General features: G+C 33.5%; 1 protein-coding gene across 4 annotated transcripts in view; it reads left to right on the forward strand.

The window, feature by feature from the left end:
* al (aristaless related homeobox) overlaps window positions 1–26,642 on the forward strand; it is a 53,678-nt gene extending 27,036 nt beyond the window's left edge. For all 4 annotated transcript variants that reach the window (XM_065307779.1, XM_065307781.1, XM_065307780.1 and 1 more), the window contains 3 exons: window positions 12,864–13,182; window positions 14,481–14,526; window positions 25,637–26,642. In XM_065307779.1, the coding sequence (XP_065163851.1) occupies window positions 12,864–13,182; window positions 14,481–14,526; window positions 25,637–26,176 (905 nt within the window). In that variant the 3' untranslated portion in view covers window positions 26,177–26,642. The remainder of the gene's footprint in view (window positions 1–12,863; window positions 13,183–14,480; window positions 14,527–25,636) is intronic.

Raw genomic sequence — 26,642 nt, forward strand, 5'->3', positions numbered from 1 at the left:
AAAATATTTGATTTGTATATAAAAAATAATAAACAAGTTAATAGTTTGCTAATTTAATCATTTTTCCCGTTCATAAATGTGTTTTACCTTAGTTATGAGGTTTCATCAAGTTTTTACATCATAAATTATATAATTTATTGTTTTATATTTAATTAAATAGCATTTTATTAGAATTAGTTGGTTTCTCATTTGAAACTTGTTTTATTTAGTACACTACCACGTTTTTTGCGAATTTTATTGTCCGAGTTTTAAAAATTGTTTGCTGGAGGCACATTTTTTGCTTAAATTCAGAAAAAAACAAATATTGAACGACTTGGGTTAAATATACCAAAAGCTATTAATCCATATTAAGTTAAAAGTTTATTGGGTTGCCTACATATGACATATTGTAGTTTAATGTTTCAGAAAGTTTTTAAAACTAATTGCATTGCATATTAACAAAAATGCTTGCAAAATTAATTAAAATAAATTTATTGAGAAAATTTATACATAATTCCCAATAGTGTAGGTAATCGAGCATTAAACTAATCGACTCTTTGTTCTTGACGGCCATAAATTACGAGTATAGTACAATAATGCAATAATGAGAAATATGTCAGATTACCATGGAGGTGTAATAAGTACCTACTCATACGAATAATCTGAATAATGAGCGATACAAAACGCGCACCGCTGAAAAGAGAAGAAATTGAAGTTTCATCTTATGCAAATAAATACCCTTATATTTACTTAGCTATATAGGTAGGTATTCACATACAACTTTAACTTGAAGTGTGAAACTGTCTTGTGACATGCGAATTATCAATAAATTATTTAGTTTATTACACTTGCAATGATTTTTAGTTGGTTTCCTTGCGACAAAGATTTCAATTATTTTATATTTTGCTAAAAAAACAAATGATTTATTATTATTAATTTAAATGAGTAAAAATATAGAATTTAAGATAAAATTTATGTATTGAACAGTTGTTTACTGTTGTGATTATTTTTGCAAAAATTAAGTTAATCTTGCTTTGCTAAAAATATAATTGTTTAAAGTTAAAACGTTAAAATTTGAAATATGAAAACGCATAAATCACACCTACGATGATTACCTATTAGTTATTGCCTGCCTGAGCCGTGGTTGTTGGCTGTACAAATTACAAATTGAACGCATTCATAACTCGCCAACCAGCTAACATAACCTAACATACCTACTAACGAATCGTAACTAATCACAGCGCACTAACAACGTCGACAGTCGACAATTCACACAAAACTAATCTTTGAGGCGAGCCAGCACAAAGCAAACAAAACGAATGGACAACGCGATGCCCAAAAGTCATCATCAACAGTGGTGTATCACCAAGAATAGAATGCCAATTAGTTGAACAAATAAATAATAAATTAATAGGCAAACAATCAGAGGTATAAAGCATGTAAGAAGGAGAAGCAAAGGGTCAAAATTTGTTTTTGTAAAATTTTCATTTAAATTTCTTGGAAATTATTAAGTTAAGAGAACAGGGATTATATTTTTGAATAATTAATTATAAACTATGATTAATCCTTCTAATTTGGGTAAAATTTTTAAAATTTTAAGTGTATTTACGTGTAATTAAATATTTTTGAAGTTATTTCACTACAGTAAAGTTCAAAACAGTAGATTTAAGTGTTTTAAAATGAATTTGTTGTTAGAAATTGTTTCTAAACCGAATAATTCTACGGTTTTGTCCCGTGTTACTCGCAAATCATTCGCCATTGTGGTTTTTGCTGTTTTCGACCATTTCACGTTTATCTCCATCAAGTTTACGTTGAGCACTTTGATTTATTACCACTTAACAAGGTCACAGTCATCAGACTCGCAGATGTCACGGATCTCTTTAGTTAATAAACATTAATTCTTATTTTTAGCAATTTTTAATCACACACCGCTAAAAATTAAATATGTTTGCCTCAAGTTGGCGCATTATGATGAAATAAAACTATATAAAAAATAAATAAACAAAGAGAAGCACAACACAACACTTGTGACAGGATGAGTTTTGTCCGAGTTGTGAATGTGAAGATTGGGGAGCGGCGAAAATGCACGCTCGCTGCGGTTGCACTTAAATTTATCTAAAAACAACTAATGGAGTCTTTATCATCGGCCAGCGCCCGCCGAGGACAACACCACTTCTTGTGATCATGTGCTCGTCTCACTTTTTTCACTCTGTTGCTTTGTTTTCGTTTGTTTTCATGCACACAATGCTAAAAACTCAAAAAATAATTCTGTTTGTTTTCATGTCTAGACACTAAATGAAACGTTTTCGTTTTTGAGAGTCACGTGTCAAAAATAAATTTCCGGTTTTTGGTTAACCTGATCAATTTTCCAGGGGCTAATTTCGATTGTGTGACGAGTAGGTAAATAAGGGTGCTTCCTGTGTCTTCACTCTAAACGCATACACACCGCTTAATTGGATTTTATGGATCAATAAACTGAACAATTTATATTCATACAATAAAAATTAAAATTTCTATCAAGTCATCAACGCATGTCTAAAAAAAATAGTTTTTTGTTTCAACCGAACGGTTTTAACCGAATTATAATTATAAAGCTGTAATAAAAATTAAATTAAAATGATTTCGATGATTAAGCGTCGAGAAGTGCAAAGGAATTAATTCGAGTGTGGTCGTAAAAATTAAAATTACTCAGTCGTATAAGTTTTTTATTCTATTGAGACCGAAATTAATTTAAAAGTAAATTAAAGTAATGCGCGAGATTAACAGGAAATGTAAGTTTATCTGAAACATTGAGTTTATTCAACATTGGTCAACATGACAAAGCATTAAAACGCATGAAAACCACAACGCAAACGGCTGACTAAAAACTAGTAGTTGTAAGTTGTAAGTGAATCGAAAAAAAAAAACCAGCCCGACTTCCGGTTGGTGCATTTTTACTTTAAGTTTCTCGTGTCTTCGTCGTCGCTTTTGTCACACACACACTAACACGGGCATATACAAAGAAAAGTTTGTCGTGGTGTCATCCATGCCATCGTGCCACTTTACTAACCGCTTAATCGCTACCCGAACAGTGGAGAGAATTCAAACTGATGTTTTACCGTTTTGTTCAAACAATTAAAATTTAAAAAAGGAAAATAGGAAAAAGGAAGCTCAAATACACGCATTTAGATTAATTATAACTAATTTTATAAAGGTAGATGTCAAATTGTTTGTTTGTAACGCTTTCACGCAAAAACCATCGAATTAATTTTGATAATTTTTGGTTAAAATGTATTTAGATACTTGGGAAAGGATGTAAGCTTCTATTTTTTGCAAAAATATAACTGAAAGAATCTAAAATAGGCGATGAAAGTTGTTATGAAGAATTAATCATAATTATAGTTATATAATTCTACTCCAGGTGGCGCTAAAGTGCAATAGTATTATTACTCATTCTTTTAGCTAAAAATTGGCTGTATTATTGATGGAGACGGCACATGGTATGTCACATCAATAAATTAGACTACTTTTTATCCAGATTTATGCTAAATTACTAGAACAAACTGGTTTGTTTACAAAAATAAAATATAAAAGAAATAACAGGTTAAAAAAGCTGATAAAATGTGCTCTAAAGTAGAAATCTGTAGATGTCAGGAGTTGGCGTTCATATAGACGCCATCTAACGGTGATTCAAACCAACAGAAAAAAGCAAAAAATATTTAAAAACGTTTCACGTTTAATTTAAACTAGTTTTATGATGTTAAACCCGCTAAATTGAAAGGAAATACTCCTTTAGTACTAAAATTAACTCAAAAAAGTGCAAATAAACAATTTTTATTACTTAACAGATCCGTATTAACTTTTTCCTTTCTATTTATACAGCTACTGTTTACTCTGCACGCTGCAGATTATAATTATTACTGCAGCAATAACTGCGGCGAGTAGTTAAACTAATTTGTTCTCGATGAGTGTGCACTGCTCAAATTCCAACGAAATATTTATCCGCGTTCGAACTTCGTTCGCCACCACAACACAACGCACGTTAATTGCGTACGATAATTGCATTTCCACAAAGTTCACCAACTTATGCAAATAAAATTCTCCAGACACACTGTATATGAAAAATTAACAGTCATAACACATGTCATTATGCATATTTCAATTTCGAACGGGCGAGTTAAGACTGTAATTAAGATGCTTTTAGTTGTTGTTAAGGAACAAACCACTTGTTGTTATTGTTTTCTTTTGTTTTTGCTATTTTCACGAGTATGTTGGTGAGGCAGGAAATTAGTTTGCAATTAGTTAGCATATCGCCGTCGTTACATTTCGCGCTTCATTTGTTTCAACTTGAAAATTGAACGTTCAACAAAACAAAAACAAGTGGACTACTTAAGTGCTGTCTGTGCTTAAGTAAAGTACAGTTATCCGAATTGAAAAAATAATTTCAATCAGTTTAGTTTGTAATGTTGTAGATTTAAGCACTAGTGCATAAAATGTGTTTTTTCTACTTCCACCTATAAAGCGCTAGTTTTTCCACGGTTTATAGGCACAAAAAGTGGTACTTTAAATACGGACGGCCAAGCCGTACATAATATTCATTATGTATTTGCATTATTCACGGGACGCGCCTGCGCATTTGCCTACGGAGCAGCACACGGCGGTATGAAATGCCATGCGACGTCAGTCAAACATGTCAAACCAGGCGCTGCTGCTGCTCGTATCGAAGGGGCACGATATGAACCGAAGCGTCACATGCGCCGGCGCACGGTATGTCACTTAACCTTACAGTTTGTATAAGTGTGCGAGTAAATTTCGATGATTTAAAATACAAAAGTTGAAATACAAAAACCGCAACGTGGAACTAGAGTGGAAGTAGAAAAAATAGCGTAAGCACCTCGTGACTAAAGGTTGTTAATCACTCGATTGATTGACAGCTCGCTGATCTTGTCTGTAATGTCTTCGTTTAGCCACTTGTTACTTAATATACTATTTTTTCACTACTTCTTCATCTTCCCAGTAGGTAGGTATCGTTTCTACCTAACGTCAGTTAATATACAATGACTTAAGTTAAGATACGTATATCTTTATGTTAGATTAACGTAACTCTTGATTATGTAATCATTGCGTATTTAAATTTGAATGCGATTTTAAATTGGATCCGTTCACAGCGGCCTCGACCACAAAGCGCAACGAATTGCACTCGGAATACTTACAGTGACTTAGAGTTAAGTCCACTTATTTCACTATTAATTACAAATCGCAACATTCATTGCATTCGCGATAAAAATGATCGCAAGCATTAATAAATTAATCTTCAATTAGAAATACCAAGAAGTTATGTCTACTAATAAGACGTTTGTGATTAGACTTTAGTTAACGGTACAGTAAACACACTGTATATGCTAATAGTATAAGTAATTAATGGTGATAAATAACATTAAACGTTAATATTACGGTTCGATTGATCATTTTCTCTCCGATGCGATAATTCCAATCGATGGATACACAGTTACTTAAGTTTACATTTAAGTAAAGTTACTCAAGTAATTACAGAGTTTAATTGAATTATTAAATCAAATCTATTCAGTTTCGAAAAGATTCATTCATCATTGTCAAGGTTACATTTTTGCATTAAGGTATTCATATTGATTACTTAAGTCATGTTACTTAACTTCACTCAGTTTATAATGAAATGCATCACATGGAAATGACGCGAGTAATAAAATGTTTTGAAGGATGAAGGAAATGATAGAATGACGCGTTGAATTTGTTTAATTCCTTTGAGACGTATGTTGATCGAGCGGTTTGCAGTTACTTGGAATGATAAAATCGTAAATCTAATTACGCTTTAATTGCGGATTAATAACACGTTTTACTCTGGCATGGAAGAGACACAGGTGGAAAAAATTGATTAATTCTAACGTTACTTTGAAATGCAATTACGTGCAAGTACTTGCAAGCATGGAAAACAAACAAAAACAAGAGTTGAGTAAATGGACAAAAAGTGCTCGTCAAGGACTAAGTAAGGTCAATGCATATTATTGTTTTGATTTTATTATTGTGCTTTTGAAATTAGGTTGAAAATCGAGTTTTATGAATATATTCATTATTTTTCATATTGGAAAATAATTGAATTTTCAATTTAATTAAATTATTTGTTTTATTGTAGGATTATTGTCCTTAAAACTCTGTCCTTAAAATCGTTTTGTTTGTAATTCTGCAATGATTCTATTGGAAGTTACAACGATTTAAAGTTGAAATTCTAGTAGTGTTTAATAAAAATGTACTTCGTTTTTACTCTCTTGTTTTTAAAGGAATTAATTTTATATAGAATTGCTAATAATGCACTTCAGCACGCTATCTCGGATTCAACTATTTAACTATATCTATGATTGCATTCCAATTCCAACTTTTATACTTTAGAAAAGGGCTGGGTTTTCTCGGCAATTATTCAAATTTTTCTCGCCATAAAAACCATCTTTGAACTTTAACAAACATTTAAAAAAAGAATTGGCCAAAATGGTCTAAGCATTGTTGAGTTATGCGCTTACTAACAGATTTTGCGATTCATTTTTATATTATAAATACAGTTTGAATTCTTTTTTCTGTTTTATATATTTTTAACTGTTTTAGAAAGAAAAATAAAGCTATAAACATAAGCTAATACTAAACGTGCGTTAAAATAAAAAGAAAACAGCTAATTTCTTTTAAAAGAATCCTGAGTGAGACTCTTTAAGACACAATTAATTTCGCATTAATTTAACGACCTCGGAGACAATACACCAATTCGCCAAAGCGATTTCACTTGTATCCTTTTTTGCGTCGTCAACTCAGCTGTGATTTTTTCGCGCGCGGCGGCCAAAGACAAAGCGAATTGTGACGAAAAATGTCACCTCGTTTTTGCCCGTTCTTCCCGCTGGTGTCCATTCGCTCCATCGACTTTTTGTATTGCTATCGCTTCATTAGCGACGACACAAACGACACGCAGCGAAACAAGCGGCAATTAAAATATGAACGAAACGACAAGCCCAATTCCAATCAAATGAAGACACAACGCAGCAAAAACTCCACTGCATACACAGCTTTTCTGCTTCTGGAACAAATGATAATTAATATAATGGGCTCGACATTGTGCGCGTTCTCGCGTCGCGTCGCGTTCGTAATCGAATTATTGTAAGCACAAGAAGCTCGCAGTTTTTCTCCAGCGCGGAGCTTTACCGCGAACTGTCTCACAGTCTCAGCGTGTTTCACAGGAAGCATGATGCGAAATATCTTTATTTATACATACAAAGTGTCGCCGGAATAAAATCAACAAGAATTTTACCGTCAATTTAAAAGTTTTTTCACAGTTTTTAGTCCGGTTCTGTGCATTAGACATTGTCATGCTCGGAATTATGACTCTATTTGTCCGCGCGCGTTCACAGTTTAATCGGAAGACATCGCAGACACGGATTTTCCAGGTAAAGCGCGGAAAAACAATGTGTCTTTAGTTTTTATCTCTCGGCGTCCGTGGAAAATCCAATTAATTCGCTGCGCGCACGTCGTAGACATCCGCAGAAACTGATAACTTCATTTTCATCGAAATTGCGAGAATTCCTGATGCAAACTTTTTTATTTAAACAAAAAAAATCAATTTCTTAGAATCTATAACAATTTGTTTGATAAAATAAGTAAGTTGTTTTTTATAATTTGAACAGACTGTATGTTTATTGAAATATTATGTGTCCGACCTTTTTCGTGTTGCGCCCGCTCGTGTTCATTAGTCACACCACCCGCATGTCACGCCACTTCATTCGTATGCAAATTCGAACAAAAGACGACGCATTATCGCAACTATCACAGAACACGAACGCAACCAAACGCACAAAGCTGATACATTTGTTTGGTTAGGTTATTTTGTAACTTTTTCTGTTTTATTTTATTTTTTTTGCATCTTCTTGAATGTAATTATGTTATTATCCGTCGGAGGATGTTAATCACAACCATCCACAGCTGAAGAAGTTCTATATTTGTAGTGGTATAATGAAGTAATGAGTTGTCATTTCGTGCCTCACTTCGTAATCGTCCGACACGGCGACAATTACCTCTCTGGTGCGTTTGTTTTTTTCGCCGTGCGCTGTCTTTTGTTTTAAATGCACAGAAAACAAACGAGCGCCATTTTGATACAGTTATAAACACCGCAATTAACTTTTTTTATTTTTATTATTGCTGAATGTGTGTTTTCTGGTTAATTTACTTTAATATCTTAATTAAAAATAGATTAATGTCAACAAGATACTTATCTGTATTTTCATTCGGATAGAATTTTATTTTAATCAAATTGTTTGATGTTAAAGTGTATTGTTTTATGCAACACTCAGTAGAGTGTTGTAAGACAAGTAGCTGGCTTCAGAGTTGTCCCCTGAAGTCGTCCGTCGTCGCCGCTAATGACATGTAATTCTGTAATTCCAAGCTCAATTACGATGCCGACGGCTACTGGAGTTCGGATTTCAGTGGTAACCTTAAAAATACTTCAAGAAATTCAACTGGGAAAATCTGAATACACATAAAATGCGATATCAGTTGTCGACGTTTAAGTGTTTTGCCACGTTTTACGAGGTTTTTATTTGTTTTACTTGTTGATTTCATTGCTGATCGGCCATTTTGTGATCGTCGGCCATTTTGAAAGTTTACGACACTTTATATTTACTTGTTTTATGAAACTATCAGTGTTTTTTTTATAGTTTTTGTAGTTTGATGTAAAATTAGGAGTAAAACAACTAAAAATGTTTTATAAACAGATATTGCTCAAAACTTAACCAGATTTTGAATTTAATTGTTTAACTATAACTAGAAAACTGTGGTTTTTAATATTTCCATGCAACGTTTTTATATTTTTTCATTTTTTGAACTTGCCTTGTTGTTCAACAAATATTTCAAAACCAAAATTAATCAATTCTATCCAGCTTTCCTTGAATTTTAGTAAAACAAACGTCAATTCACCTTCTAGAATATACAACTTAATGGCAAAATCTGTTAGTAAGCGCATAACTTAAAAATGCCTAGACCAATTTGGTCAATTCTTTTTTTTTAAATGTTTGTTAAAGTCCGAGGATGGTTTTTTCGGCGAGAAAAATTTGAATAATTGCCTGAAAACCCTAAAGACAGCCCTTTTCTATTGGATAAAAGTTGGCATTGAGATTCAATCATAGTTATAGTTAAATAGTTGAATCCGTAATGGCACGCTGAAGTGCATTATTAGCAATTCTTTATATAATTAATTTTTTAAATAAAATCGCAAATATTATTGACAGAATTGACACATTCTATGTCTAGAACAAAAGAGTAAAAACGAATTACATTTTTATTAAACACTACCGCGACGAACGCGGGAAAAAGCTAGTTTTTAAATATAACTCATCTTGTTTCACTAATATTCCAATCTATTTTGTTTGTTATCTTGCAATGTCCAGTTTAGTTAAACATTTTTCTTTGTTTTATTTACCCGAGTAATAGTAGGTCACACAGTGATTAATTATTATCTACGCTGGTGCTGTGCGGCGCGGCACGTAACGCCTTTTAATGTTTGCTTAATTAGATCAAACGAATCGAAATTGGAAATCGAATTTCGAACCCACCACAACAACAACACAAAAAAAAGCAAGAAATTGTTTTGTCTAACCGAGCACCACACTTGGTGCTAAACGCTCACTCGCTGCGAGTTAATTAGATTCCTGCAATGATTAATGAGAACATTCTACATACATTGTGTCCTAACTATACATTAATTAATTTATAAAAAAAATAATTTCTAATAAATGTAAACACACTGTATGCTTAGATATAAATCAATATCGATTCGACGTTGGACAGTGTGTTTGGGTGCGATAGATACAATTACGATATAAATAATTAAACGCGCGTTTAACGCCGACATTAATTGTTTAAAATGCGAACTCGTGCAGGCCGTACGCCTGTCGTTGTTAATAATTAATACTCGCGTTTGTTAATTAACAATTTATTATTTGATTGCGTTGGAATTGCGACATTTTTGATCGACTTCGATTTCCTTATTTCAAATTCGTTTTCGTCATAAATACAAACGGAAATTAACACAATTAATTGACGTGGAAGCCATATTAGAAACTATTAATTATTTGCTAATTAATAGCGCAACTAGCAACTAGGAACTGTTTTAAGCGTTTTTTTCTTATTCGTCGGCATTACTTTTCGTTTTTGTGATTTGTTTGCGTCTTGATCTAATAATTTACTAATAATTTCAACTAGTAAATGTAATTAGCAGAGCCATTAACGATTAATTACAATTATTGAAAAAGTGAGGTTAATTTATCATGGTTATATTTAATTTAAACTTGGGTTTTTATTTACAATGTGCAAAAAATGCACTGTTGAGTTTAACACTAAATTATATAAAAAGTTATGAATAAATATTAATAAAATTTTGTATACTAATTAATTATCTTACTATAAATAAAGTTTCAAAATTTCGTGGTGATTAAGTGTTTATTAATATTTTTAATTCAATTTTCAAAAAAATTCATTGGAGACTTCAATGCCATAAGTTTTTAAGCGAGGAACCCAAATAAAATATTAATAATTATTAAAATAATTAATAGATAACAATAAAATTCCTATTAGCAAGTACTATTAAATGTTATAAATATTTTCTGTAATTTTCAATGCGCGAAAATAATAATTATTATTTATTTTTAATTTTTCAAAATTTTTTGAACACATACACGAAAAAATTTATAAAAACGCGCTCACAAGAAGAGTTTAACACGAAGCGGAGTAAAAGAATGAAAAAACTCGTTATTCGACACCTGCCCGAGCGTTCGACGACGAGCGACGGGCGACGAGCAACTATATCATATATTTACACACACATTTAGCGAGCATAATTTATAACGAGTTTAATTTGCACGAGTGCGAGAAAGATGTGGCAGCGCGGTGTTCCTCGCCGGCATGCGAAATGTTATTAACACGCAACGCATCGTTTGCGTTCGTGTTTTTAATCGAAGCGTCGCGCAAACGCTTTTGCTTTTACAGCTTTTACAGTTTTACATTTTCGTCTTGAATCTTTTTAGAATAAGCAAAAATAAAGAAGAATATTTGGAAGTTACTGTTAGCGTTTGAATTTAATTAAATGAATTAACCATTAGTTTAATTTCGACAACAAAAATCATGTATGCGGCACGTCGTTACATCGTTACAACTTAATTCGTTTAATTACTTTAATTTTATTAGGGTTTTAGACGTGAAATTATTAACATTACGTTTAAATCTAAATTTTATTGAGGAATTATTATAATTATTTAGGTTTAATGTTAAATTTAGTGTTAAACATTTATTACTCTTTTTTTCTGAGTTTAAAATTTTAGAATTTGGTATTAAATTATAAAATCAAATTAAATCTGTAATTACTCAAACACCATTAAAGATATTAACTTAAATCTTTTAAAAATAAGTAAATTAACTAATAATAAAGGTTTTCTTAGTATTTTGTACTTTTAAAATTAATAATTGATATTTTAAATTAATTTTTTAAAAATAAATTCATTGGAGATATCAATGCTCCCTAAAGCAAGCGACGAACCTAAGTAAAAATTCAATTATTCTCAAATTACATGAGTTACACTACCCAAAATTTCAACATTAATAAATTAATATATTCCAAGTATAATCTAAATTATTTATTAATTAATCTTAATAATTAATACGTTTTATTGATTTTTAAATTATTCCTCAATGGTTTTTACATTTTAAATGAAACTATGTAATAAAGTTTTGTAGATAAATGTAATCTAAAGCAACCTTCGTGTGCGCATAGCCGGTGTGTGGAGGTAATGAGCATCACTCGCGTAATTATAATTTAATTTCGTGATAGCGATCTTAATGCGTCCGAAGGCAAACGACGGAAGAACGGCTAGAGACCAGACCATCATCCACGATCCACGCACACACTCGTTAGTCATCAGCGGTTGTTGCTTGTTTAATGCATTTCCTTTCCTTCCTCATAGCATTAAATAACATATCATATTTTTTGTTTTACACCAAAAAAATTGGGGATTTATAGTTTTTGTTGGTTTTGTGGCAGTGTGTCTCTTAAGTCGATTATAAATGTCATTAAAACACTTGTGGTGTGTGGGCAAGGTGTTGAAAACGTTTAAAATCACATTAACCGTTTGACATTTGGTCACCGCAACCAACAGGTAGCTACTGAACCACCCAAAATAGCTAAAATTTTGAAAATGACTCGAAAATTAATTTTTAGTTTAGGTTATGTTGAACGTAAAAATATACTCTAAGGTTTTAGTCAAATTTGACAGTTTTTTATATCTTTTTATTTAACATTTGATAATTTTAAGTTTTTAACATAATTTTGGTCAAATTTGTATATATTTAATGGATTTTTATAATTTTTTTTAATTTTAATTATTTTTTACAATTTATATCAGTTTCCGCACATTTTTGTCGTTTTTTACTGAAAGCATTGATTTTAACATAAAAAAGTGTTGAAAATTACATTTAAATTTCATTTGAAGCTAAAACCTGTAACGGTCAAACAATTTTCGATAGAAACGTTCGACAGGACGAAGAAGCGTAATTAAAAATTAATTTCACGCTCATAAACATATCCGCGAGTGAATTTGGGCCCGCGCGCACGAATTAACGTAGATTACAAATTACACAAACAACGGCTACAACTTAATTTCGTTTGCGGCTCTCTGTCCTAAGCGAAGTTTAATGACGTGACGCTGACGTGACTTTGATGTACTAATTACGTTTCTTTTTGTTTGTAAATTTTATTAATCCACTAATCAAATAGAATGAATAATTTTACTAAGCAAATACTACCAACCTATAAAATATTTAATTAAATAATTTATTTTGTTTGTTTCTAGAACCATCAGTGAGATCAGACAGCAACCCGTCGTTAATGGGCGTGTCGGAAGAGCACGCGCCGAATCCGGCGTGCGTGGAGCCGCGTCAGCTGCCGCCGGGGGCGGCGGGTGCAGGCGGACCAATGGGCGGCCATCCGGGCATGGGCGGCGGGCCGAGTGGTCTTGGCGGCGGCGAGGGCAGTGACGGCAGTGAGCCTGAACACGACGATTTTGCACCCAAGCGCAAACAGCGGCGTTATCGTACCACCTTCACCTCCTATCAGCTAGAAGAGCTGGAGAAAGCTTTTTCACGGACGCATTATCCTGATGTATTTACTAGGTAAGCAAAAAATTACTTAATTAAAATATTTATAATCGTTTTTAAACATTCTAACCTCAAAATACTAAAAATTTTTTCTTTTTTTTTCTTTCGTTTTTCACAATTTTGAGCAACATTTTCAACTTGAGCATTCTACAACTAAGTTGGTCCCTTGCGTGGTCTTTCAACGTTCATTACGTCGATAATAATTGCCGGATGTAAACACTTACGTCACTTATAACTTGCGTTTGCTGTTTGCGTTTTGCGCACTTTTTCCTCAAACTTTAGAAAAAAACTGTTTTTTTCAGTCATACTTTTTATAGATTTAATTTTTGAGACCACCTCAAAGCAAGTGCAAGTTAAGCACCTAGTTAATCAGCTTTTAAATAGACCAATAAAAGCCCGCAACCTAAATCGAACGGAAAAGAAGCATAAAAAAAAGAAACCCGTGCCGACACATTTAGATTGTCGCGGAATGCACCAATTTTCGTGGCCCACCGAAAAAATGCAGACAATGCGACGCGCGACGGCTGGTATAACTTTATCAAACACTTTTCGAACTTTTATTTCAAACCTTTCGGCCAGGACCGAATTTAAATAAAAATAATAAAAAATTTAATTTTTCCAAAAGTTAATACAAACGCAATAGAAATTAATTTAATACTATGACAATTACAATAAAATTAGAAAAATATTTTATTTCATCCCTGTGTAAGTTGACTTAAGTGAGCAGTGTACCAGTGCGCGTCGAGTAGTAAAAGAGAGTAAAGTGTGCGCTCGAGATTTATTCGTGTGTCGCGCGTCATCGTGATCGCGGGGCACACTTTACAAATTTTTTCGGCTGCGGTCGGTCCCTTCAAATTAGTTGGCCAGACACCTTATCTCGAGGTGTCTACTGGCCGACTCCGAGGGAAGAACAAAAAATAAACGAACGTATTCACCTCTTCTGTAGGCCGCGGTGACTCAAGAAGAGTCAGAAGAGGAACGAAGCTCGAAGAATGCGTGTTTGGTTTGAATCGACGGAATCTTGTAGGCATCTTGTAGGTAGTCGCAGGCACGACCCGAAAAACAAATTAAAACACCAATAAACAAAGTGTACCAATAAAATATTATATTTATACTTTAAAATTTTTAAAATTTTAATTTTTATTATAGTAATTAGTGCTTTGATAAGTTTAAATAATTATATAATACATTTTATATTTAAATTAGAGGTATTGCAGGTAAATGTTGTATTATTTACCAAATTATCTTGTATTATGTTTATATTTCACTGATAAATTGTTTTTTAATATATTTTGTATTTATTATGATTTCAGGGAGGAATTAGCAATGAAAATTGGTTTAACAGAAGCACGAATTCAGGTAAGCATTCAATTTTACATTATACACATTAATTACATCAGTAATATAAAAAATGAATCGCCAAATCTGTTGGTATGCGCATAACTCAACAACGCCTTGACCAATTTAAACAATTCATTTTCTAAATGTTCGCTAAAGTCCAACGATGGTTTTTATGGCGAGAAAATTTTGAAAAATTGCCGAGAAAACCCCAAAGACAGCACTTTTCTATAAGATAAAAGTTGTCATTGAGATACAATCATAGTTATAGTTAAATAGTTGAATCCGAGATGGCGCGCTGAAGTGCATTATTAGCTATTCTTTATATAATTAATTCCTTTAAACTAAAATTGCAAATCTTATTGATAGAATTGACACATACTATGTCTAAAACAATAGAGTAAAAACGAATTACATTTTTATTAAACACTACCGGGACGAAGTCGCAAAGAAAAGCTGGTTATATATAAAATACTCATTTAATATTTGAATTAATATGAAAATATTTCCTGAATACTTATTTTTAACACTAGTACCCAAAGCTTTGATAAACTTATATACTAATTAATGGAACTATCGAACTAATGCATAAAATTAATCGAATTCACTGAGTTAACCTGTTGTAATAGCTCCAAACGTAGTTATTATGCATAAATTCCGCGAAGAGGTATAAATTAATAGAAAACACCATCATAACTATGATATACGACGTTGATTCGCCTTGATTTTGCTGATATACGAGCTTAAAACACCAAAAAACAAAACATCAACGCAGTTCTTAACAGTGTTGCTATTTTTACTCCTGCTCTTAGCCCCACATACTCTACGAGTGCAGCAAGCCTGCAGTCTTCTTGTCTCTTGTCTCCTGATTCCTCAACAGTCTCAACAACATTCGAATTCCAATTATCGCTAATTACATGTTGCGTCTGCGGGCTGCGAAGGTACTTTCCGCGCAAAGTTGAAGTTACATGCAACATTTACACAATAAAATTAATAAAAACTTAACTAAAACCAAAAATATCTTAAGAGTTAGTGACAGTTGACGATATTAATAATAATCCTTGCATCTCGACGCAATCTAACACGACATCACATGTTGCATCAATTAATTCATCATCGAATCGTAAATGTTGCATTTGTGAACAGACTGTATGCTGAATGTCGATGAATAATTTGCGGAATTCATGTCCTGATCGTCGGTTCGTCGTAAAAAGCAATTACGTCCTCATTGCGCGTTATTAATAATGATGATCGATCGACTTATAACGTTCTTCAACCTGTTTGCTTTTGTTGAGTATTGGAACTGTATTAGACGCGTTTTTATGCGCTTTAATTTACATGTTTTTATTAAATAACGATCGCGCGCGGATGGGATTTAATCTTAATGGAATATATGCGCTCGATTAATTCAAATTGCGATGATTGCGAATGACGTCCGAGCAGCTGAGATCGATTTGCATAATTAAATTAATGCACAACGCGCATAATCAATCAGGAAAAAATAACAACGCGGAAAAACCTAAGCCATATTCAATTTGAATTTGTTTTAGGCAACATAATTTACATGAATCATGACGAGACAGATTCAGTAAGTTTAAACTAAAAATTTTGTCGGCGACTTTGTCCCGGGAGTGTTTAATAAAAATGTAATTTGTTTTTACTCTCTTTTTCTAGACATAGTATGGGTCAATTCTATTAATAAGATTCGCAATTTTATTTTAAACAAATTAATTATATAAAGAATTGCTAATAATGCCATTCTGCGCGCCATCTCGGATTCAACTATTTAACTATAACTATGATTGAATCTCAATGCCAACTTTTATCCTATAGAAAAAGGTTGTCTTTAGTGTTTTCTCGGCAATTATTCGGATATTTCTCGCCTTATAAACCATCCTTGGACTTTAACGAATATTTAAAAAAAGAATTGGCCAAATTGGTCTTGGCGTTGTTGAGTTATGCGCTTACCAACAAATTTTGCAATTAATTTTTATATTTTAAATATTATTAAACAATCAGTAAACGTGTTCATAAATCAACATCTAATATCTTTCATTTACTGTTTAATTTGCACCACTATTAAAGCTGTCATAATTTACTCGCTTAATAATATAATATTATTAAGTTATTAATAATGATTAATGCACAATGATTACTTGTGGGTGTAATAATCGAAAAATCCACTCGCTGGATAATCAATTACGCTATGTGTATTTGTAAGTTTGAGTTGTTGGCTCTTTTAATTTATGTTACCCTTCAGCAGTCGTCAAATTAATTCCCCGGCTGGAGAAACTTTCGGCACTCTGTGGGAATTCATCTTGCGTCTTCTTCTTCGTGCCTTTTCTTTGATTCACCTTCTAATTTAAAACCTTCGTTAGCATAACGTGCGTGTTTAAAGCCGTGTTCAAAAAAGCGCCGCCGCGCCGTGGGGAAAAAATTAAAAATTAATCGAAAGCAAATTAAAACCGCTAAGCATACACAGCACAACACACAATACAGAGAAGGAGATAAATATGACAAAATGTTGTGTGGCGGCGGCGGTAGACCGCCCGCGAGGGCCGAAATTGGCTCAATGCTGTCCCGCGGCGCGAAGACGCTGTGCGCGGCACTCAGGTACAAAAGACTCACACCGAAACTCCGAAACGCATTTTCGGCTAGCAATTTATTTATTCTTCTATTAATTTAATGAAAGGAAAAAATAATGTATGCAACCCAATCTACACACCATAACTGTGCATGTAGCATACAGCTGCTAGAATAAGTTTGTTTGCTGTTGTGGTTATGATGGTTATGATGATGGCATGATGTTTGCATGAAAAGATAATGAAACAATGCAGCATTAATCGACCGCCGACGCGCCGCGCATCCGAGCAATAAGTGGCACCGTCGAGCGTGTAATTGCAAATTTATTATTATTATAAAATCCGTATACTCGCGCGCGCACACTCAAGGATACCAGCCGGCCATCGTGTGCTTTGTTGTCTTGTTGCAACGCGCAGAAAGATAAAATACTTCTGAGGCACAAAACAAAGAAAAACGAGCGCGAGGCGCGTGTAATGTAACGTGAAACACAGAAATTGCGATGAAACTTCAGATAGACGTCGCTTAGCAATGCGGTGTGCTTTGTACAATTAAAGTTAATTAATTTTTATGCTAAAATAAGCATTTATAATAATTACTTTATGTATGCAGCCCACTCAACACACCCGATGATTGAAAAATCAATAAATTTTATTTTATTTGCAAAAAGTTGAATAACTTGACTAATTATTATTGGATTGTTATCAAATTTTAATCGTGATTAGTTATAGAGGTATACTATAGTGTAGAGTAAATAAATGTCAAATATAATTACGAGGCGCTGAGTTAATGGTGTTTAAAGTTGAAGAAATTTGTAGCATTTAATTATTTTTGCTTTGTTTTATAAATTTCAATATATCTTTATGATTTATGAAAGGATTTTAACCAAATTTTAAATATGCTTGCTGATTAATATTAGTGATGTTGTGGTTTTTAAAAATTTTAAAAATATTATGCAGAAGCTGAGATATTAAGGATTAAAAGATAGATAATATTTTTAAACTGAAATTTTATATTTTTTTACGTTTTATGTTATAACTTAATAAATATTAGAAGAATAATTAATAACTTTGACTCATCACTAGACCATAAGAGCATTTAATTGGTAGTAAAATATTAGTTTTGAAATATAAATTAGCAGCGGAGTTATTAAAGGTTAAAGTATGACTAATATTAAAATAAACAAAAAATGAAAACAAAATGAGTTTGACCTTAAATAAAACATTTTCAATAATTTTATGGCGGTTATGGCATTCTCGGTGTAATTTACGAGTTTGTGATTTTGTAGGTGTAATTTAATAATTTTTATAATGCGATCGCAAATTCAATTATCTCCGAGGCGAGACCGCGGCGTTGTTACGTAATTGATTGCCGCGCGGCTAATTTAGCGTCGCATTATTATTACAAGTGACTAACTGCAATTATTCACATTAAATACGCTTGTTTTGCTTTATATATCAGCGCCATTTTTTCTCGGTATACGTTTATAGATTAATTCTCAAACAAAACAAAGGAATACATTGATGTCCGTTGCTCGGAATGATATCCAATTATCAATTACGAACGATTACGGGGTTCAAATCGTAGAAATCGATTTGATTACAACCTTTTTTCGCTGCGCCGTCGTCTTTTACACTGTAATTTGAAGCGATTCCTCGTACGTCTCCTGATGGCGTCGCTGTCATTACGGTAAGATGGCCGCCATCTTCACGAAATGATAGCCTACGCACGGCGCATTATCGGATTATATGTCGAATTATGCGCGCAATCGCGTTTAGCATTGAAGAATTGTAGAATATCACAACGATGTGAAAGCCATAATGTGGCCTAATGAGAAAATTACAGGATGGAATAACAGATTTCACAATTTAGACAGTTTAAGTGGCGCCATCTCCTTTATCACACGCATAGCAATCATAAAATGTTTTATTCTGTTACTAGCTTTTGCCTGCGACTTTGCTCTGGTAGTGTTTAACAAAAATGTAATTTGTTTTTCTCTCTTGTTCTAGACATAGTATGTGTCAATTCTATCAATAAGATTCGCAATTTTATTTTAAAGAAATTAATTATATAAAGAATTGCTAATAATGCACTTCAGCGCGCCATCTCGGATTCAACTATTTAACTATGACTATGATTGAATCTCAATGCCAACTTTTATCCTATAGAAATGGGCTGTCTTTATGGTTTTCCCGGAAATTATTCAAAATTTTCTCGCCGTAAAAACCATCCTTAGACTTTAACAAACATTTAAAAAAAGAATTGGCCAACTTGGTTTAGGCGTTGTTGAGTTATGCGCTTACGCAATTACAGGAGTTTGACGTAAAATAAAGTAACTAATTGTGAAACCTAATTAAATGCAAATCAAGCGCGCGCACTTAATCGCTCGAGATAATAAAAACGCGAAAATTCCGCGCCCGCTGATCGTTAACAAAGCAAACGTGCATGTCGGCATAACATAATTGCGCTACATATAATTACGATGATGATTAATAATTTAATTATGGCGCGGCGCTTCGTGGAAAACCCACGAGTACATTTTCTCGACAGCAATCATGTCGTAATCACACATCACACGGAAAATGCATTTAAATCGAAGCATCCACATGCATTACCACATCAACACTTGAAAAATTATAAATTCTTTAATTTTATGCTTCGGAGTGATAATAAACTTAGATATTGAGTTATAACGAATGACCCTGTATGATAATGTGAATGTCTCCAAGGAAAAGAAACGCAAAACATCATAATTTGCGGTTTCCTCGACGGGTCGGACAGGTGCAGCGCGAATCCGGACATTTTCTGTAAAACCGTGTAACCATGTTACCATGTTACTAACTCACAACTTGAGACGTTGGCTTTTTGTCGTTGTTTCGTGTTATTATGAAGATATCCGATCGTTTTTTGCCGAAAAACTACCCCATTCAAAAGTATATAAGAGCACGTACAATTTGCCAAAATGCAGGAGTTGCAACACGCGATGTGATAACATCTGGGTTGTTAAGCTCTCGTTATACGTTTTTTTGCTCTTGATATTTGCAACTTTCGGGTGATTAAGGTCGATTGCAACAAATTAAATACGAATTTACACTCGTTTACATTATGAGCTTGCTAATAATATCTGAATGCAGGACATGTGTAAATGCATCTGTAGGTACGAGTAATTCAAATCAGGGCTTTTACCACCTACTAAATCATAAAAGTGTTGATTTTTGTTGGTTTGGAGAATTATTATGACATTTTATTTATATTTGGTGCTTAAATTATTTTAATCTTAAATTATATTATTAACTAGCTTTTGTCTGCGACTTAGTCCCGATACTGTTTAATAAAAATGTAATTTGTTTTTACTCTCTTGTTCTAGACATAGTATGTGTCAATTCTATCAATAAGATTCGCAATTTTATTTTAAAGAAATTAATTTTATAAAGAATTGCAATAATGCACTTCAGCGCGCCATCTCGGATTCAACTATTTAACAATAACTATGATTGAATCTCAATGACAACTTTTATCTTATAGAAAATGGCTGTCTTTAAGATTTTCCCGGCAATTTTTCAAATTTTTCTCGCTGTAATAACCATCCTTGGACTTTAACAAACAATTTAAAAAAGAATTGTCCAAATTGGTTAAGGCGTTGTTGAGTTATGCGCTTACCAACATATTTTGCGATTAATTTTTAGATTATAGATAATTAATTGGAAATTTTTGGCGGAAACAGAAATTTTGATTTGTAATTAAATGTTAAATAATTACACGTTAAAATTTCTAGAAAAAAAATTCAAATTTCATTTCATTTGTGAGTTTACAATTCCCATTATAACATAAAAATTAATTGACGGATCATCATTAAAATCCGGCAACAAACAGTCTTTAAATTCATCCAATTTATACTTCAATCAGATTTTTTTTAATTCACTACAAGTTGAGATATTACCAGTTAAAGAATCAAAATTTCATTGAATTATACTCATTTCAGTTCCTATCCAATTTACATCATAGCTCTGTTATTAACCAGGAAGCAATTATAACAAGCTTCGTCCCTCCCCGCTCAATTCCATCTCTATGTGTGTCAGTGTGTTATAAATGTGTGTGTATCTGTATGCGTGTATAAATTAACTTATCAAATAATAAGATCTTTTCGAGTTTCGCCTTCGGACCGGACACGACATAACATTATGTTGCATTAGTGGCGTGTAACTCGCGGCTAATAGAAAACCACATCGACCAATAACTAATGCGCGACAAACCCACTAATGCTAATATAATATATATTAAAGCTGCCCCATGTAAATATTCGAACGGCGCGGCGTGCGCGTATAATCGAAACGACTGTTGTTGAATGTAATATCGTTTAGGCAAATGTGTAACGCATACCAACATCGGCGCGCGCGCGTACATTTGTAATCGTAATGTGATTTAGATTAAGCAGTCCGCAGTTACATTAACTACATTAACTCGCAATTAGTGATCGCGATTACCGATTACTGATTGCTGATACTATCCTTGACGTAAGGAAACAAAATTTTTCAAAAGGTAAATTATGCGTGTGTAGCTACGTTCGAAACCATTCCGTGAAATTAATTAACATTTTCGGTCGTGTTACACTAACGTATTATTACCTATTACATCGTGTTTTAATTTGTAATTGAATTTTTAATTTTAATTTTCGTCCACCTGCGTTAGAAGATTAACTGTTTTGTGTTTTCATTTTTAGTTTAAGTAATAATATAAAAATGAATCGCAAAATCTGTTGCAAAGCGCATATCTCAACAACGCTTAGACCAATTTGTCCAATTCTTTTATAAAATGTTTGTTAAAGTCCAAGGATGGTTTATACGGCGAGAAAAATTCGAATAATTGCAGGGAAAACCCTAAAGACAGCCCTTTTCTATAGGATAAAAGTTAGCATTGAAATTCAATCATAGTTATAGTTAAATAGTTGAATCCGAGATGGCGCGCTGAAGTGCATTATAAGCAATTCTTTATATAATTAATTTCTTTAAAATAAAATAGCGAATCTTATTGATAGAATTGACACATACTATGTCTAGAACAAGAGAGTAACAACGAATTACATTTTTATTAAACAATACCAGGACGAAGTCGCAGGCAAAATCTAGTAATATATAAAACCCTCTGTGTTATAATGTATTTTATTTTTGTTTATTTGGTTGCCTAACCTACACTGTATCATTTTTCGTTTTTCTGCTCATAATTCAATTACGAGAAGAACGAGACGAGCGCCGGAACGGAAGAATTACGTGACTCAAATCATCATTATTTGTCCACACGGTGTCTTTGTTTCGTGCCAGCTCGCGAGTTTTTGTGCTCATCTTCTGTCCTCACTTTTTCGAAACCGGCCGCCGAGATGTATCATCAACTAATGGCTGGAATTATGAGTAAATGAGATTAAAGTGCATTTTGTTGTTTCAATTTTACAATTTTTCAATCTCAACTTAGACCAAAACCTTGGAAGAAATGTAATTAAACGAAGTCCTAACCGGCGCCATCTGTAGGCATTTTATTGAAGTGAATTATAACGAATTACGGAAAGTAATATCGTTTTGTGCGTTGAGAAAATAATCAAAACCTACCCGGTGATTACGTCGGCGGGAATATTGTAATAATAATCGGTAGTCATCAGCATATAATTGCATCCGAATCTGGCGCTGGGCGCGTAACGCCCGTAATGCGCACGAATTAGGCGCGGGGAATCGAAACGAATTAGGACATATTAGTGGGAAATTAATGGAAATTAGTGCCGCCGACGTGCGGCTGGGAAGGAGGAAGGCGTAGAGAGAAAACGAGAAAATTAGAATTGAATTAGGCCCGAAAAACGAAAACGCCGCATAATCACTAAAACTACCTGCTTATTTGTTGTTTATTACAGTTGAAGAAAACACCCACGCTTTGTAATAATCAAAAATTTAAATAATTACATCCTAATCAAATTAATTAAATTTTACTCATTTTTGTTCATTAACAGAACAAAATATCAACGTATAACAAAAGATTTATCATCAGAGTGACGCTTGGGCGACGCTCAAAAGCAAAATTTAACTTTTTGTTCATTTTTGTCCGTTTTACGCGAGTTTTAAACAAAGTGAGGAAACCTCCACGTAACGACTCGTTTTCTAATTACACGCTTCGTTAAACAATCACTTTTTTCAAGTAAAACAAATCAAAACAAAACCAAACTCAAAATGCCTCTCAAAAGTTGTCGACTTTTATACTTAAGCAAGTATTATAGTTGAGTATTCACCAAGAGAAAATGACATTTATTAAAATGATTACACGTAACTCAACTAATCTCCATCTAATTATCCAGTAACAAAAAAAAGCTGCGTTTCCTCTACGCGCGCCGACGACGGGACAGGAAGAGAGCGCATGGAAAGAAAAATCGAAACACGTTTCGCAGAATGCAATTTATTCTATTCTTGTTTACCGGCTGCAAGTCAATAACATTGTAATAAAATATTTAGCATAAGTTATACGGCTACCTTACTTACTTTAACTTAAGTTAAGTTAAGTTAACAAAAAGTGGTTTAGTGTACCTTTTTAAACTTTTACTATATATTATGGTTGAGCGTGTGGTATGAATGAGTTCGTGGAACATGTCGATCGCAATTACAATTTGCGATTTTTGCGTTTCGCACGAAAATGCCAGCGCCTGCGTGTGTAATGAGTGTAATGTGCGTGTGCAATGTCGAAACGCGCAGGGCACTGCACCGAATAATTCAATAATGACACGCCAACGGACTTAATCATACGTTTTTGTCTTCGCTACCAGCGTAAATATTAATATTATAATATTACCAGTTAAAGCTTTACAATGACCAGAAAATGTAATTTATGTGTATTTCGGTGCATTCACAATGAAATTTAACTTATATTTTATCATAACCTCACTTAAAGCAAAGAAAAACAATTTATAATGTAATTTTGAGTGATGACTTAAAGGTACAACCGGTGAAATTAAGTGTAAGGTCATTTAATAATTATTTTACGTAAAAAAAACTTCAAAATTCTGAAAAACATCAATTTATAATATGAAAATGAATCGCAAATTCTGTTGGTAAGCGTATAACTCAATTACGCCTAGACTAATTTAGCCCATTATTTTTTTTAAATGTTTGTTAAAGTCCAAGGATGGTTTTTACGGCGAGAAAAATTCGAATAATTGCCGGGAAAACCCTAAAGACAGCCCTTTTCTATAGGATAAAAGTTGGCATTGAGATTCAATCATAGTTATAGTTAAATAGTTGAATCCGAGATGGCGCATTGAAGTGCATTATTAGCAATTCTTTATATAATTAATTTGTTTAAAATAAAATTGCGAATCTTATTGATATAATTGACACATACTATGTCTAGAACAAGAGAGTAAAAACGAATTACATTTTTATTGGACACTACCGGAACGAAGTCGCGAGAAAAAGCTAATTATAGTTATAGTTATATAATTCAAACCCAGATGGCGCTAACATGCATTATTAACATTTTGCATTTTCTTTGAATTGAAATTGGTTAAATTAGTAATTCCTGAGAAAATTTAGTGGCCAATGATATTATAAAAGCTTGCCATTTACGTTGACGAATATTTCTAACCTTACAATAAAGCTCTTACATAAATAAATTTATTGCTTTATGATTCTGGTCGCGAACGTATTGAAATATTGTATTTTAAGTTGTCTGGGAGTGAAAGGTCGCCTCGTCGTTTAAACGCGTAATGACTCGACAAAGAGGGCGGTAATTAAGTTGATTAAACGGCAACCTTTGTTTCGTCCATTAATCACGCAATCATTAATCAAAGCCCGCGGCCGTTGCAGCGCTCATCTATACCTGCGCGATTGTAATTACGATCATCATGCTGACTATTGATGATGGTTCACAAACGCGCTCTTCGATTCGTATCGATTAATTGGTTTATTGTTCATTACCAGACATTAAAGACTCTTTTATAAACTTTGAACAAAGTTTAGCAAAGTTTAACAAAGTCATCTTACCATCACAACACACAACACTCAACAACATTCACTGTTTTTTTTTGTTTTTTTTTGTTGTTGTTATGTTGTGGATTTTTTGTTTTATCCGAAGTGAAACGCGCAACGCGCAGGAATCTTAATCATTTTAATGCGCTTAATGATGCTTAATTACTTAATGATCGGCGAGAGACGAGCGGCGATTAGCGAAAAAATGATTCAATTTGTTTGCGAGTTAATTGCGGCCGGCGTTCAATTACAATCCGCTGGAATTCGAGCGAATGAAGAAAAACGTCTTTCGGTTTGAAATAAGCGCACAAAAAGGTGAAGTATTCGCGGGCATAAAATCGAGCTAATTAATCGAGCACATTCCGTGGAGTATTGCACGTGCGCCGGCGGTAATTTCGGCTACCGGTATATTTTGATGAGATAATTACAAACTAATTGCGAAATAACAAAAAAAAACTAATAAATTTAAGAATTAGGACACACTGTATAATCTTACACTTACATAACACGTTACTGTTTTCTTTTATTGTAATAAAAATTTTAATTAATTTCAGGTGTGGTTCCAAAACCGTCGTGCAAAATGGCGCAAGCAGGAAAAAGTCGGCCCCGCCGGTCACCCTTACAACCCCTACTTGTCACCGAACGCAGGCGCACCACCACAATCAGTCGTCGCGCCATCATTACCCAATCCTTTTAATCTCCCCTTCGGACTGCGTAAACCCTTCGATGCGCTAGCGTTCCGCTACCCGCCGCACGTCCTTCCTGGTTATTTACCCGCGCCGCCCCATTATCACCACCGACCGGGGGCGGGCGCCCCACCAGGCCTTCTCCCACCCGGCGTTGGACTGTACCCATCCGCCAGCTCCTTTCAAACCCTATTGGCGAATATCTCCGCCGCACAGCAGCAGCGACCTAAGATGCCGGCGTCTCAATCGCCGCCGCTTTCTCCCGGGGGTGCGTCTTCATCAGCTCCAGTCTCACCACCGGATGTCGACCGGCGCAGCTCAAGCATCGCCTCACTGCGACTCAAAGCGCGCGAGCATGAACTGCGACTCGAGATGCTGCGGCAGAATGGCGGCGATCTCATTAGTTAAAGCCTGTGATGTAGGCAATTTTACGTACTTAAATAACGTGATTCGAGCAACGTAATCCGTCCACATACAAAATATTTCTACGTACTTAATAAAAACCGGTAAAAATTAATTTTTAAATTGTACATAGTTAAAAACGAACGTATGAAGTAATAATTATTGTATTTAATAATTTTTGAAATGTTGGAAACATTTTTTTTGTGCATTTCTATCAATGATAGAGATTTGCCCAGTGGTGGGGAGCACCTCAAAAATTTATGAATAAGTGAAATGTGTATTGTACAAGTATAATATGTCTAGATGTATGTAGATATTTGACAAAAAAACGAACATAGCTTAAAGTAAATTGCGGAAAAATCAAAATGTCGACAATCCGTCCAGTTTAGAATGAGAAAATGTAAACTAAAGTTTAAAACAAATTAAAAGAGCAATAAATTTTTAATAAAGTGCATAAAAATGTTTAAATAAA

This window comes from Atheta coriaria, unplaced genomic scaffold (assembly GCF_025399875.1).
Source record: "Atheta coriaria isolate IRGN ID8LTWV9N9 unplaced genomic scaffold, Caltech_Dcor_3.1 hic_scaffold_7_pilon, whole genome shotgun sequence".
Classification (NCBI taxonomy): Eukaryota; Metazoa; Arthropoda; class Insecta; order Coleoptera; family Staphylinidae; genus Dalotia; species Dalotia coriaria.